General features: G+C 33.4%; 2 protein-coding genes across 2 annotated transcripts in view; one reads left to right on the forward strand and one right to left on the reverse strand.

Moving 5' to 3' along the window:
- Window positions 1–12,349, reverse strand: part of LOC128994327 (SWI/SNF-related matrix-associated actin-dependent regulator of chromatin subfamily A containing DEAD/H box 1 homolog) — a 36,106-nt gene extending 23,757 nt beyond the window's left edge. Inside the window, exons 1-7 of the mRNA XM_054418783.1 lie at window positions 12,212–12,349; window positions 10,004–10,130; window positions 4,540–4,941; window positions 3,137–3,180; window positions 2,757–2,928; window positions 2,300–2,378; window positions 1,123–1,294 (exon numbers count right to left, since the gene is read on the reverse strand). Of these exons, the coding sequence (XP_054274758.1) occupies window positions 1,123–1,294; window positions 2,300–2,378; window positions 2,757–2,928; window positions 3,137–3,180; window positions 4,540–4,941; window positions 10,004–10,091 (957 nt within the window). The 5' untranslated portion in view covers window positions 10,092–10,130; window positions 12,212–12,349. The remainder of the gene's footprint in view (window positions 1–1,122; window positions 1,295–2,299; window positions 2,379–2,756; window positions 2,929–3,136; window positions 3,181–4,539; window positions 4,942–10,003; window positions 10,131–12,211) is intronic.
- LOC128995763 (uncharacterized) lies at window positions 10,657–14,323 on the forward strand. The gene is made up of 4 exons (XM_054420781.1): window positions 10,657–10,668; window positions 12,363–12,513; window positions 13,246–13,412; window positions 13,631–14,323. The coding sequence occupies exons 1-4, from the start codon at window positions 10,657–10,659 to the stop codon at window positions 14,321–14,323; spliced, it is 1,023 nt and encodes a 340-aa protein (XP_054276756.1).
- The last annotated feature ends 34 nt before the right edge of the window (window positions 14,324–14,357 follow it).

Below are 14,357 nucleotides of genomic sequence, written 5' to 3' on the forward strand. Positions count from 1 at the left end.
GTAGCTTAGCGATAGTAGCTGAGCACTGGTGAGCGTTGTTTTAAATGGGACCATTGTCCTTGACGCGACTGCGACTGGAGCGGCTAGCGGCTGAACACAGCGACTGTAGCGGGTCTGCTCTGAGGGGAGTCAGAGTCGCAGTCGCTGAGCGATTTGTGTTGTGTATAGACTTGTTTTGGTCGTATTATAAATTATAAATGAAAATAATTTTAAAAAATGCAACGTTTTTAAACGCACTATAAAGTAAAAAAATAGTTTATAAATATGTGGGGAGAATAAATACTTGAAGGATTAAAAAAAACGTTGGTTGCATGCTGATTTACAATTATCTTAACCTATTGAACTATTATTATCTATTGCATGCACCCCACGTTTTTCGTTTTAAATCTTTTAAGTATTTATTCCCTCCACATATTTATAAATTATTTTTACTTTTTAGTGCGTTTAAAAACGTGGCATTAACATTTTTTTATATTTATAATTTATTTTCTACTTCTTAGTCTTTGATGTGTAAATATGTTAAATCTATTTTATATGGCCTGTTAATACATACCAAACCCTTATTATCTGTAGTCATATGTTTTATATTTCCTTTGAACTGCTTATTTTATATTTAGAATCTCTCGGGAGCAGAACCTGTACCTCTACCCAAGCTTTTCGACCTGTCAAATTTAGGTATTTACGGCTGACTTCAAAATGTAAACATGGAAAATTTGGAAGCCCATGGGGCTTAGCCCAAGGAAAATATGAAAATTAAATGATATCGTATTAAATTGTGATCCATTTGTGAGCTGTGTTCTCTAGTTTCATTTCTCTAGCTCGTCGGGAAGTTAGTTTAAAATTTATTGCAAAGTTTGTGCCGGACAAGAAAGCGAGCTAATAAAAACCTCTTAAAATTAGGAGGTGTCATGGCACTCATAACACCAATTCACTCGAAAGTCAGCAAACTAATATACAGAATCGCTCTAGAACAATCGCTTCAGGGACAATGACATGGTTAGCTACTATCGCTGAGCTACTATCGCTGAGCTACTGTCGCTCAGCTACTATCGCAAGAGTCGCTTCAGGGACAATGCACCTTAAGCCTACTTCAAGGAATTTCTACAAAGTTGAGATGCATACTAGGTCTTTCCAGCCGTTAAAAGGCCTAAACTTCTGAATGGCTTCTAACTTCTTGACTGTCACAGATGGCACAAGCTTCAGCTCCCCTTCGGTGGCCGTGTTGAAGAAGTTGAAGACTTTACTCTGAGACTCGGTCATCTCTCCTGAAATCTCCTCATCTGTGTCCGCATCACTGTCCAAGACAAAGTAATAGGATTATACACAACTATTTATTACGATTGTACAGTTATCTTTTATAGGTAAAAATGCTTTTACGCACACAGGTGGCCAGTAGTCATTAGTTGATACTCCTGAATTGATCAGACTGCTCACTAAAAAAACACCTCTACTCTAAGGCAAGATGTAAGCAAAGCTATCAGGGCTCAGTTTTTGGCATTTAATTATTTTATGACCTGGACCGCATCCTGGTCAAGGTCAAACTTATTGGCATGGAGAATAAGCCTGTGAACCCTAGATGAAATGTAACACACAGGTCTAATGGTCCTAACCCTCAGTCATGATCGGGATTTTACAGTTGAATATGCTTAGTTGAACGTTATTTATAAAACTCTGTAATTCTTAGACCTTTAACAATCGTTGTTGAAACAATGAGGGTGGTTAAAACTCTTGTTGAATGGTTTTCATTATTTTAGAAGCATTAAAGATTTAAAAATAGGAATCAACAACATCAGTATGGAACAAAAAAGTTACATTGAGACCGTGTTCAGAAGTATCTCTCAATTATACAAGCTTTGGCTTAATCTGACCTTAAGTATTATTCCATCCCCATGTTAAATTTGTAGCCAGCTTTTTTATCAAAATCGTCGTAGTTTATGTGAGCCACCTAAAGATTTCGCTGATCTAAATTACTAAATTCTGCCGAATACACAATCTTTTTAACCAAGTCAAACATAGGGAATGACTTATGATGAGTTATAGCAACTGTTATGACCCATCAACTTGGTCAGCAACAAAAAATAACATATAAAATAGAATTTTAGACACTGTGATTGGCTCACACAACTACATTATTTTTTAATAAAAAATTGGCTACAGCTGGTCCATATAGATGGGAAGTCTACTTCGGTATCCAATAGTCAATGGTATTGTTCAACCCTGCCAATAAACGAACAAGACCTAAAGCACCGTTAGATTGGTGTTTTAAAATAATTAACCAACAATAATTAATTTTACAAACCTGTCAAACACTCTGGGCCCTCGTGAGTTCTCATCTTCTGAATCTGAATTAATCTTTTTTCTCTTTCTTCTTCTTTTAGCTAAGGTAAAACATAAATCATTGCAAATGTCATTGGTATATTGAGCTTAAAAATACTTAAAATATCAAGTTTAAGGAAACCTCATTTTCTAAGTCCAGTAAAACAGTTTAGAGACATTTTTAGAGGTAAAAGAAACTATATTTGGTTCCAATTTTATTTTTTGCAAAATCTTGTTAGGCATGTATTTTTTATATTTTTTATTTCAATCTCTTTTGTTAAACAAGGAAACTGTTATAAAAACCTAAATGAGGTCTGAATGGATAAATATGTTGGATCACAGGACTTTAACATAATGAAGTTATTGTCATTGAAATATTACCGTTAACAGCTAAAACTTCAATATTTGAAGAAAATTATAATATGAAATCGGGAATTTACCTTTTGGTCTAGGCGATTCTGAGGTAGCTTTCCGTTTGCCGTTTACTTGGGGTTCAGCTTGGGTTTCCTGTTGCTTTTGTGTAGTCTCGACATTTGGTTTAGTTTCTGAATCACTACCGATGATTTCTACACTGTTGCTGTCGTCATCCACGATAAAGATTTCTGGTTCTTTCTGTAACACGGGAAAAGTACCTGCCTAGTGTATTAATTCACAAGGACTAACTTAAACTTAACTAAAACTTATTGTTGTCTAACATACTTCATAAAGCTCAAAATAGTCACAAAGTTTTAATCTACCAGTATCTAGAGTTGGAAAACACATTAAAAATTACCAATTTAAAACAGTTAAATATGTTGGAAGATATAAATAGAATACTGACCTTAAAACTAGTGTCCTCGGAACAAAAAGAATTCTGGTTGTTTGCTGAAACATCAGAAAACAGTGAAAAGTTGACTAAAAGTTATGTTTCCAAAACTGGAAGTTCTAATGAAGTTTTATTAAATTTCTAGGCCTAGTTTTTATTTATTAAAAACTATTAAAACACAATAAATTGAGATGGTCTAAATTTAAAACATCTTCTTACGATAAGGAGAGATTAAATTTATTGATGAAGCTAATATCCCGAAAATGGTCTGTTATTTTGTGATGGTTTAAAACTGGGCACAGCTTTCCTTCATTGGGATCCCTGGGCTTACTAAAAATGATTCCGACACAAAAAATCACCTGATCTTACCAACAATTCTGTGCAAGGCATCACTCATTCCAAGCTCATAATTCATTAAAAAAACTTACCTAAACATCTAATTGATTCACCTCTTTGATGTAGGCAATACATAATCATTGCTAATATGACAGAAGTGTATTTTCATTCATGTTATCAAATAAACATGTAAAGGTTGATTTCAAACATGTTCAGAAACATAGATTCATTGTTGCACCCATGATTGATAAATAATTTTAAGTTTAAACCAACATGCCTTCGTTGTCTAACACTATTAAGTACGGTAGCCTATTAGATTGTTAGCTTCAGATTATTATTGTTCCTTTTTAAAATGTATAAGATCGTCAAAATAGTCAGACACATGTCATTAAGAAACAAATTTAAACGTATCTAGGTATATTGTTAAAAGAATGTGTTGGATTTTTGTATTCAGCAAATCAACCAGAAAATATGTATTTTTATATTCATATTGGGCACTAATTTAAAGCTCTTATACTCTAGATGTGCCTTTTGCAGGTTTGGATGATATCCCGTGAAAGCCCTTCGTCCTATAGGCTTTTAAAATTTCAGAGTTTGTGCTGGAATCTGTTGTCAATCATCTGAACTTTTTTAAGTTTACATTTGTTTACGGTACATCAAAACAGTGGAATATGAACATAGTGTCTACAACGTTAAAAAGCACAATCTTTGGTCCCAATAAGACAATAACCTGCTTTTCAGTTACCGGTACTTGAACATGAGGTAATCGGGCAACACTTTTTGTGCCACTTGACTTTATGATCCCCTTGTAAAATCATTGACTTTTTCCTAACTTCAATGATGTCTGTGACCGGTAGACACCCTGATTAAATGCAAGTAAAACTATTACAAGGCTATCCAAAAGCATTTAAGTCGAGTGTCGAGACACTTAATGCATTATCATGTCAAGCAAGTGCATAATGGACCAGTTTATTTCTATCAAAACCATACTTTATCAAACATATACGGTACCACAGCAAACAAAACCTGGACGTATCAGTAAAAAATGAAAACTAATCCTAATTGTAATATCTTTTACTCACAATTAACTGGAGGATCATCATCATCGTCAGACAAGATGATAGGACGTGGAGTTCGAGACCGAGGGTTAGATACAAAGATAACATCATCATCATCATCTTCCTCCACTGGAACGGACTGACCGTTCTTATCCTCATTCTCATCTTCAGAGTCGGATATCGCGTGAGTAACTCTATCTTCCTGCTTAACACTCACCACCTCGCTAACAGTAATATTTTTCAGCCTTTTACCAACACCTAGATTCTTCCAAACACTTTCCATATTGTTTGCAGCATCACTCTGATTTTCTGAATTGATCATGTTTCCGTTGCCGATCTGAACAGGTTTGATGACAGAGTCTGTGTCTGTGCTGGATCCTGCGTAGGAATCAGTGTCTGTCTCTTGGCTTTGCTCGCTCTGTTGTGCTGGAAAAAATATGGTAGGGAAGATAGTAGCCAGACAGAGATAGGTTGGGGGGTAAAATACTGGTAAAATACAGTAGTCTAAGGTATAAGGCTTAGCAATACTGTACACCAAGTCCTCACTATTACCATTACCATTACCAACTCCTAGGTCGTTGCCCAACACTTGTTGGATAGACTGCGTCAAATAAAATTTTAAAGTAATAAAACTAACAAAAAATAACATTCTTGTTTAACACGTTCGCTACTGCAATAGTACAAAATTTTTCATTCACATGGACCAGCGACGCACATATGCGACGGCCGGTTTCCACTCATAGACTGCCGTCGCATATATGCGACGGTTAGTCACATTAAAATAGACTGCCGTCGCATATTTGCGTCGGGGTTCTAATGTTATTAAAATGCTTATATCTTTGTAACGGTCTATTTGAAGGCACTGAATTCCCTGAAGTGGTCTACAGAGATGTCTGACTCACAACTGTGTCGCTTCGTCTGTGGACATGATGACTGGTGACGTCATAATGATAGTTGGAAAAACTGGTCTTTACTTTTCTGCATCCCTGTGTGTATGTATGCTGCATTATCCTATGTAGCTTTTATATTTGTTCAGTTATAAACTGTTCTTGAATAATCTGTTTTGTTTACATTACTTTCACCTCAAAACACAAACAAAAATGAACTGTCGCATAAATGCGACGTTTAGTCTATTTCAAGAAAACGATGATAATTTTCACTATTGTCATCGCTGTAGACCGGGCGTCGCAAATATACGACATTATGTAATCAACCTTAAAGTTAAGAATATAATGGAAACTCCATGTACAGTATTGAAACTTAAATTTATTTAATTAAAATACGAAATTTATGGTAAAAGAAAAGAAAGGGTTCACAATAAAGTTTACAAAGAGTGGGAATGAATTTACTGGCTAAGCCTATTACAATAGTTCTAATTTAGGTTCAGGTGTTATAACTTATTGCATGGATCTTTATCTCAGGTGGGGTGATCGAGCGGCGTTTGAATTAATCTTGTAATTATATATAGCCTAATAAAATTTTGTTTAGAAATATAAATTATATTCGAATTATTTTCTGTGTGGTTGAATTAATTAAAGTTCTGAATAAGCTTCTATTAGTTTCTTGACTTTGAATGTTAGTATTTAAATGTTCCAAAAATTAGGCCTAAAAATGTTCTAATGGCTTCCAAGGAAAAAAAATGTCTACTGGAGTGATCTCACCAAAAATTTATGTCTTCTTCATGGTAAATTTCTTGATGTAGTAATTATTAATGTTCTTAACAAGGACGGTTCATCTTCAATCGAATTTCACTAATTTAGGTTCAAATATAGGCACTTTTTTTATAAATTTTGATATTAAAATAGACAGTTTACAATTTATATCTTCATACTAGCTCAGCTCTCATGGAAGTGATCCAGGTTTGATGCATTGTTGCACTCACATATGTCAATGCTGACTTAATCACAGAAAATTGTAGGCCACAAGTTCACACATACAGTATATTATAACAATTGTAATTTGCTAGAGAGCTAAATTTTAATTTTGAAAAGTTATTTAAATAAAATTATATTGAATTTGAAGCAATATTGTTACAAAAAATTATAGGCTATTATATATTTACATGAAATTAGGTTATTTGAAAATTTTCTATATTACATTGTATTGAATCAATTACCTATTGGTCTGTTTGGCTATATATTATACAAGATTTGATAAAGGGAGATGAATTGACATATTGATAAAAATAAAACATATGGTAAAAATTTTAGCGAATTTCCCATATAGGGAATAAGCTATTACCGTAGTACTCATGGTAAGACCTGGACGCGGGACCGATTTTTTTTTTTCGTTTTGAGGTCCCTAGAGGCCAAAAACACCATTCGTTCAAATTCATATATATATATATATATTTATATATTTATATATTTATATATATATATATATGTGTGTGTGTCCGTTAGCACGATAACTCGAGCAAAAATGATCCGATTTTGATGAAATTTGGTACAAACGTGTAAACCTACGTTTATTCGAACGAGTTCGCGATCCAGCATGATCGGACCATGGGAACGGGGGTTTATGGGGGGTTTTATGGGGTAAAAATAGGTTTTTCCCATTTTTGACTCAAAAAACATAAAATTTTGCAATTTCTTTCCAAACCATTTTGTAGAGCTTAAAAAAACAAATAATTTAGTATATTTAAGCGTTATTATGCGCCTAATGGTTACGGAGAAAATTTCAAAAAATTGTAAATTTAAAATTCCCATGTTATTCTTATGGAGAATAAGTAAACTGTTGTAGTTTGCTTGTTTATGAACATATTTTGATCAAATTTGGAAAAATTTTTATTTCTAACTAACTATTAACATTTTACAAAAAAAAAACAGTTTTACCCTCCCAGATGCAGCAAACCTAAGTACTTTTTAAACTAATTCTATTTAAATCGGGAATAAATGTTATATTTTTAAGTAGACATTTCAGTGTAAATCCAATCAGTCAAATGGAAATTCGCTTAGTCTGCAGGTTTGCTGCGGCGGGGGTATTAAATTATTCTATTGAAAATATCAGTAAAAATATTGAATTGTTACAATTACAAAAAATTATAAAAAATACAAAAAAACAAAAATAAATTATTTACAAACACGATTGTAGCGTATTACGATGTAAATGATCACTGTTTTACAGGTTTTTGCCCGTAGTCTGTGTGTACTGTTAACCAAGTGACAGCCGGTCTATGCGAATGTATATTCGAAGATTCGAATGTATACCTCGGTCTGTGGCAATGACCGCGGCGTCGCATATATGCGACGCTCAGTAGCGAACGTGTTAACCAATATTTACAAATAGAAAAACTAGTGATGGCGGTGCATTATATAGTTTCAGTTTAAGTGTGTATTTGCAATACAAAATTGTAGACACTGTAATTTTTGTGTTAAAAATAATTTCAGTGTTTAGTTAAAAACTGAAATAACTAGGTATTAAAAACCAGTACTGTAATATTATCAGGTATGGTAACATCATTTTTGTATATAATACAGGTTATAGGCTGTTTATGTTTTTTTTGTTTTTTTTTTTAAGACAAGCACTTTATGTTTGTTATATATTTATATATCATTTGGGTACCCGATGATGGCCTAAACATTTGTTTTTGACAATAAAAATGTCTGATTTTTGATTCTGATATAGGCCAAGACGTCAACGGTCTACACTGAATTCCACATTCATTCTGCAGTTACAAGATCAGAGGAGTATAGTGGTGCTATTCACATTACTGTTTGAAAACATGTTTATTGTTGTGTTAGTTGTATTGTCTTCACGACCCTGGTGATAAGTAGGGCTACATGCCACTAATTTTAGTAACTGTTTGCATTCTATTTAGATGTGATTTTTACCTATCTTAATAAATACGTTTTTAATTTTGGTAAATTCTAAATGAATGTAGTAAAAAAGCGCAAGAATAAAGGAAAAACATAACAGGCCTTCTGGCAGGTTCTGATGTTTTAACCCTTTCCGCTCGTACCTATGTCGCGGTGGCCGCGACATCCATTTTTGACGCTTCCACTCGAATGTCGCGGCTGCCGCGACATTGTTTTAAACGACTCTAAACTCACTTTATATAGTGCAGAAATGTTTAAAATGATAAGAAAGACTGATCAATGGTTTTCTCAATTTATTCTAGCTGCCCTTGGATCAAAGAAAACAACCACGAACGATTTAGTTGGCTTTGAAATAAGTTTGGTTCGTTTTGTGTTTGTTTACTTGAACGTCTGCTTCTGCTAGTTTATATTCTTTGTTCGCAGCGACTGTTATCGCGATTTTTATATTATATTTTACTTGTTTTGGGTAACTATTGTTTAGTAAACATTTTTCAGTGGTTAATTACCGATAATTTAGTAAAGTGAACGGGTAATTTTGTTTATTTCACGTTAAAATGGATGACAAACTTTCTTTGTCAGACTCCTTGACCAGTAAATTATTTGAAATGAAAATTATATTTTTGGTTTAGTATAACAATCTCGGTGTATTTATATTTTCGGTTTATATGAATAAATAGGCCTACAGATAAATACTGTTCATCTCAGTTTACTAATCCTGTTTGAAAATTATAGGCAAAAGAACTAAGAAACAGAAGTCGCCGTGGAAACCAAAAATTCCAAAAACTCAAATTTTAGAAATTTACATATTTTATTCATAATAATACAAGTAAATGTTTATGTAATTGATATTTTTTGTTTGTTTTTACATAAGGAATGTAAATAATATTTTTTCAATACTCTAAAAAAAGTTTTATATTTTTATTTTGCCTAAATATATGGATTTTGTAAAAATTTATTTTGCTTTTGTTTATTTATGACCATACCAAAAATAAAATTTTAAAACTAAAATTGTAATTTTATGTTTATATTGTATAATAATTTATGCTGAAATAAGAATCAATAGCTCAACCTTATTAAATAACTAATATTAGATTAAAAAAACACTAAAAACCAAAAACATGCCATTTTTCTTTAAATTAAATGCAAGTGTGAGGGAACAGCCATGCAAAATAATTCGAGTGGAAAGGGTTAAGGACTGGTAGTGTCGCTGAAACTCCCAATCAAAATGCACAGAATGCAAAGTTAGCCTACATTACTCCATCAATCCTATAATTAGTCTTTGGCATCTACTTTTGAAACAGTCATATCATTGTCTATTATAAAATTGGCCTCATAAAATTATTGGGATCTTGGAAAACATAAACGGACACAGACACAAAACATTAATTATTAACAAAAACGAATGTGCGGCCGTCACAGATTATGACAAATCAATATATAAACATATAGGTACTTTCAAACATTCATGATACAAACTTATACCAAAAACTAAGTTATCAGCTACGTTTTTCGATTGACATTGTAAGAACATTAACTCAGATCTTAATTGGCTATCAGCCTGACGTGAATGTATGAACACAATATTTTAACAAAAATATGGTTTCTGATAGGTAGTTATAAACCAAATAAATAATAAGTTGTATGTAGCGTATTTAAAACATTTTACTTACATAGAGAATCATTATTATTAAATTGAACCTTCCTCTGGAACCTATATCTCATCAGACTGTTTAAAATACTCGGACTAGACTGAGACATCTTTTAGCTTATCAAAATAAAAACAGAAAAGATGTTTAACTGAAAAAGAAACAAAACACAAATTAGTAACAAACTAAAAAGAATCAAAACACAAATTAGTAACAAGCTAAAAAGAACCAAATAATAAGTAGGCCTACTGTAAACCGGGGTGAAGATGAAAACTTTTTCAGGTTTTTCTTGAATAGGGCTAACTTTCTTGTTAAATAAGATATCAATATATTGTATTTGTTGTTTTATAAAAAGACTCATAGTATTATAATAACTTAAGTTTAAAAAAAATAAATACAAAAAATCTAACTTAAAAAAAATAAATTATACCTGTTCATGTTCACCCCGGATTTAAGATGAACACCCTATACATTTTACACTCAATGTATTTTTGCTCTAGTGTTCATTTTTACCCCACATCTGAAAAGAGCATAAAAAACTGAACATAATAAAGTCATTTTAAGGTAAAAAAACAATTTTTTTTGTTTTTGACAAATTGGATTTAGGGAGACATATTTTTTTATAAAAAAACATGGTCGCTTAAAATAGTTTTTTTTTTTAACACACCAATTGGGTTATGATTGTTATGGTATGTGTTTTAAGTTATGTAGACAAAAAGATGCTGATTCATAAAATTTTTTTATTAATTTAATTTTTTATGATTTCTTATAAAAAAAAAATATAATAAACATTTTCCGAGTTTTGTTTATCTTCACCCCGGTTTACGGTAAGATAAAAGCAACGTTTGTATGAATAAAATAAGTTAGTTAACTTAGGCCTAGGCTACTTAAGTTGGCTGCACTTTACTTTAGGTCCTACACTCATTTTAATAAAAATATCAATTGATATATCGATTGTGTCATTCGATATATCATTTGGTTAGTTAGGTATGGTTAACCTAACCTAACTAACCAAATGATATATCCAATGATCAATATTTTTATTCGAATGAGTGTAGGACCTAAAGTAAAGTGCAGCCTTGAAAGTACTGTAACTTTACTTTTTAAGTGTATTTCTGTACAAAGCTTCATACAAAAGGTTAATTTTCTAAGGTCAAAAATCTACCAAATAAAAAAAATGAAAAGCACTGCGTAAAAGACCTTGCGTAGGTTAACTTAGGCCTAATTATTCTTGCTTGACTGAAAATAACTTTAAGTCTAATACTAAACTGTTGACTAACGACTTAAGTTACTTAACTTACCTATATCTTGAACCAAAACAAGTTAATTGGACTAGGGTACTTTTCAGCAGAAGAGATTAAACTTAAGTTACCGTACTGTACTGACAGGATGATTGTCAACCGATGTCCAGAATAGCTTTGATGTATGTAGGTTACATAATCATAATCTTCTTCACCTATTAACTGACTATGTGCTAATCACTGATTGTGATTTTTGCCTTAAAAACAGCCAACTGACGATCAATGGTCTAATTTGTATCCCGCTTCCTCTATCCTACTTCAACTTATTCACGTTTAGGTCCTAGTTGCAGGATTTTGTCAGTTAGATATTATTGTTGCCTACCTACCTTAGGGGCAACTTAAGTTACTGCATGTGTATGGCCCCTTGGCCACATTAACTTACTATTATCAACAACACAGCCTAACTTATGCCTAATCTCTTTTGTAATCATTGGGTTTAAAAATAATAAAAATTTAATCTATGCCCGGGTCTAGGGTGTTAACTATTACACTTATTTCATTAAGTGGCTGCACTTTACTTTACGTCCTACACTCATTTGAATGAAACAACCGAATGAGAATATTGATTTATCGATTTTATCATTCGATATATCGTTTGGTTAGTTAGGGTAGGTTAACCTTACCTAACTAACCAAATGATATAGCCTATCGAATAATCGATAAGTAAAGTGCAGCCCATTGTGTAAGTTTACCCTTCAAATAAAGGCCCTAACTTAGCCTAAAATTTTACAAAAAATAAAAGTAAGGTACTTATTTTAGTTAACTTTATAAGTTAACATTATTTCTAGTCAGAAAATAATAGGAATATGTATTTGGGCTAGGCCAACCAGTTTGTATGCATTGCTTAGGTCAAGTAGGCAAATAATCAGTAAAGTTGGCCCCATTTAAGTTAGACACAAATTAGGCTACTATTTTATTTAGTTTAACTTACCGGTTGAGCGTTTGAGAAGGAATCGATAAACTAGACTTATTAAAAATTAATTAAAATAATTAACAAATGAAGGCAGTGGGGCCGTTTGTCACAATATTATTATTTTACGGGTACAATTTGTTGTAAGTTATGGTTTAGTTTTTCATCCAAGGGCCTAGCAGAAGCTAAGCAGTCTTTTAGTGTCAGAGTCTCCTCCTCAGAGCAGACTGGCCGACTGCAGAATCAGAATAGAATCGCTCGAAAGGCGGCCGTGCCTCAGTACAGGACAAGACGGGACCGACGGGACTCAGCAGGAACAACAAGCACGGCCGCCTTTAACCACGGCCTCCTTTAACTACCAACAAGCGTCTACAGCCTGACTGATCACCTATTGCAAACGAAAAAAACTGGCCAGTAGCCAGTGAAGAAGAAGAATCAATTTTTGTCTGCTTGATTTTATGACGTAGACGTGACGTATCGTTCTAGCTGTCGGCTCGGCTGTGTTTTGGTTTAGCTGTTTGTTTCCAAGTTTCAATTCTAGTGTAGTTATTTTGTTTTTATCAATTTCATTGCAATTATTCATTTTGTTTACATGTAATGATTAAAAAGAAGTTATTTTTCTTGTGATATTTATTTATGATCGCTGGACATGTAGATGTTGTGATATTTACGTTTTGTTATCCTATTGTGTAGTATTTTGTAAAATATTAATCTTGTAGGTAGTGTCATAAATTTTTACTGTATAAATTAAAATCCATTTCTGTGAATAAATAGCATGTTTACTAAACTTTATAAAACGTACTTTTATCCTTTTGTAATTTTGCCCCTTTAACTTAATGTTTTTTAGTGTATGCCTAAATGCCTACTCAATTTTTACATTTTATTCTCAATGAAAATTAAAAGAAACCATTAGGCCTATATCTATCATGGTTAACCTTCCGGCCAAGCCTATTAATTCTTGTTCCTAAGCATTCTTTTACACTCCATAGCAAATATCCAAAAAAATTTAAATGGCTGTTGAGTCTTTCACCATATTATGCAATGATATTTTGAAGGTGGTGAAGCGGTTGCACTCACCCTGTGCGACTTGAGTAAAGCATTTGACTGTGTTTCTCACAAAATCCTGCTAGATAAACTCCATCATTATGGCATAAGAGGCACAGTCTTTGCTACACTCAGGTCTTACCTTGAGAACAGGCAACAATTTGTCACAGTGAAGGGAGTTAGCTCTAGTAAAAAGCTAATTGAGCATGGTGTCCCACAGGGCTCAGTACTTGGCCCCCTGTTCTTTCTTGTCATGATAAATGACCTTGGAAATGATATTAACTGCCTTTTATTTGCTGATGACACAACAATAATTTCTCGCAACAATGACATTCAGATGCTGCTCCAGGGGGCTGAAATAAAGCCGGTATCAGTAAAGCCAGTACATGGTTCGAGCGTAACAAACTAAGTCTAAACAAAGACAAGACTCAACAGCTCATCTGCTCCCTCGCGGGAGTTGAAGTAGAAAATCAGCCAGTGAAATTGCTTGGATTCTATCTAGACAGCAAGCTCTCTTGGAATGATCATGTCAGCGTTGTGTGCAAGAAACTGTCAAGAGTAATCTCCCTGATCAGAAAACTGAAAAATTTGGTAACTTTGCAGTATCTTGTCGTCATCTATCACTCCCTGTTCCATACACACATCTCCTATGGACTGCTGTTGTGGGGGCACTCTGCAGCATGTGAGAGAGTACTTCTGTACCAGAAGATGGTTTTGAGGATTATGACAGGAGCTGAGTATAGGCAACACTGCAAACCTTTATTTCAAGAGCTTGGCATCCTGACAGTCTATGGGAACTACGTGTTGAGCTCCCTTCTCTACGTAAAAGAAAATTTAGCTGATTTTCAAATGAGAGGGCAGCTTCACGGTCACAATCTGAGAAACAACGACCTGATCTCTATTCCCAGATGCCGCACTTCTAAAGTGAAGGACAGTTTCCCACTACTGGCTTGTAAGATGTTTAATAGACTGCCTGAGAACATTAAGAACCTGGAGCCGAAACTGTTCAAAAAGAAGTTAAAGTCGTGGTGTTGCCAACAGAGTTTTTATTCCTTGGAGGATTACTTCAAAGCCCAGTTAGTTTTTTAATATTTTTTATGCCGCCTGACACTCAAGTTAATTT

Source organism: Macrosteles quadrilineatus, unplaced genomic scaffold (assembly GCF_028750875.1).
Source record: "Macrosteles quadrilineatus isolate MER2022 unplaced genomic scaffold, UCM_ALF_1.0 Scaffold_5__1_contigs__length_97177068, whole genome shotgun sequence".
Lineage (NCBI taxonomy): Eukaryota > Metazoa > Arthropoda > Insecta > Hemiptera > Cicadellidae > Macrosteles > Macrosteles quadrilineatus.

Excerpts from the sequence above, each read along its gene's own strand:
- LOC128995763 (XM_054420781.1), top strand. Across the intron at positions 12,514-13,245 it reads GGACTCAGCAGGAACAACAA|GTGGTGAAGCGGTTGCACTC; the intron begins GCACGGCCGCCT and ends GATATTTTGAAG. Across the intron at positions 13,413-13,630 it reads AATTTGTCACAGTGAAGGGA|CGTAACAAACTAAGTCTAAA; the intron begins GTTAGCTCTAGT and ends ACATGGTTCGAG.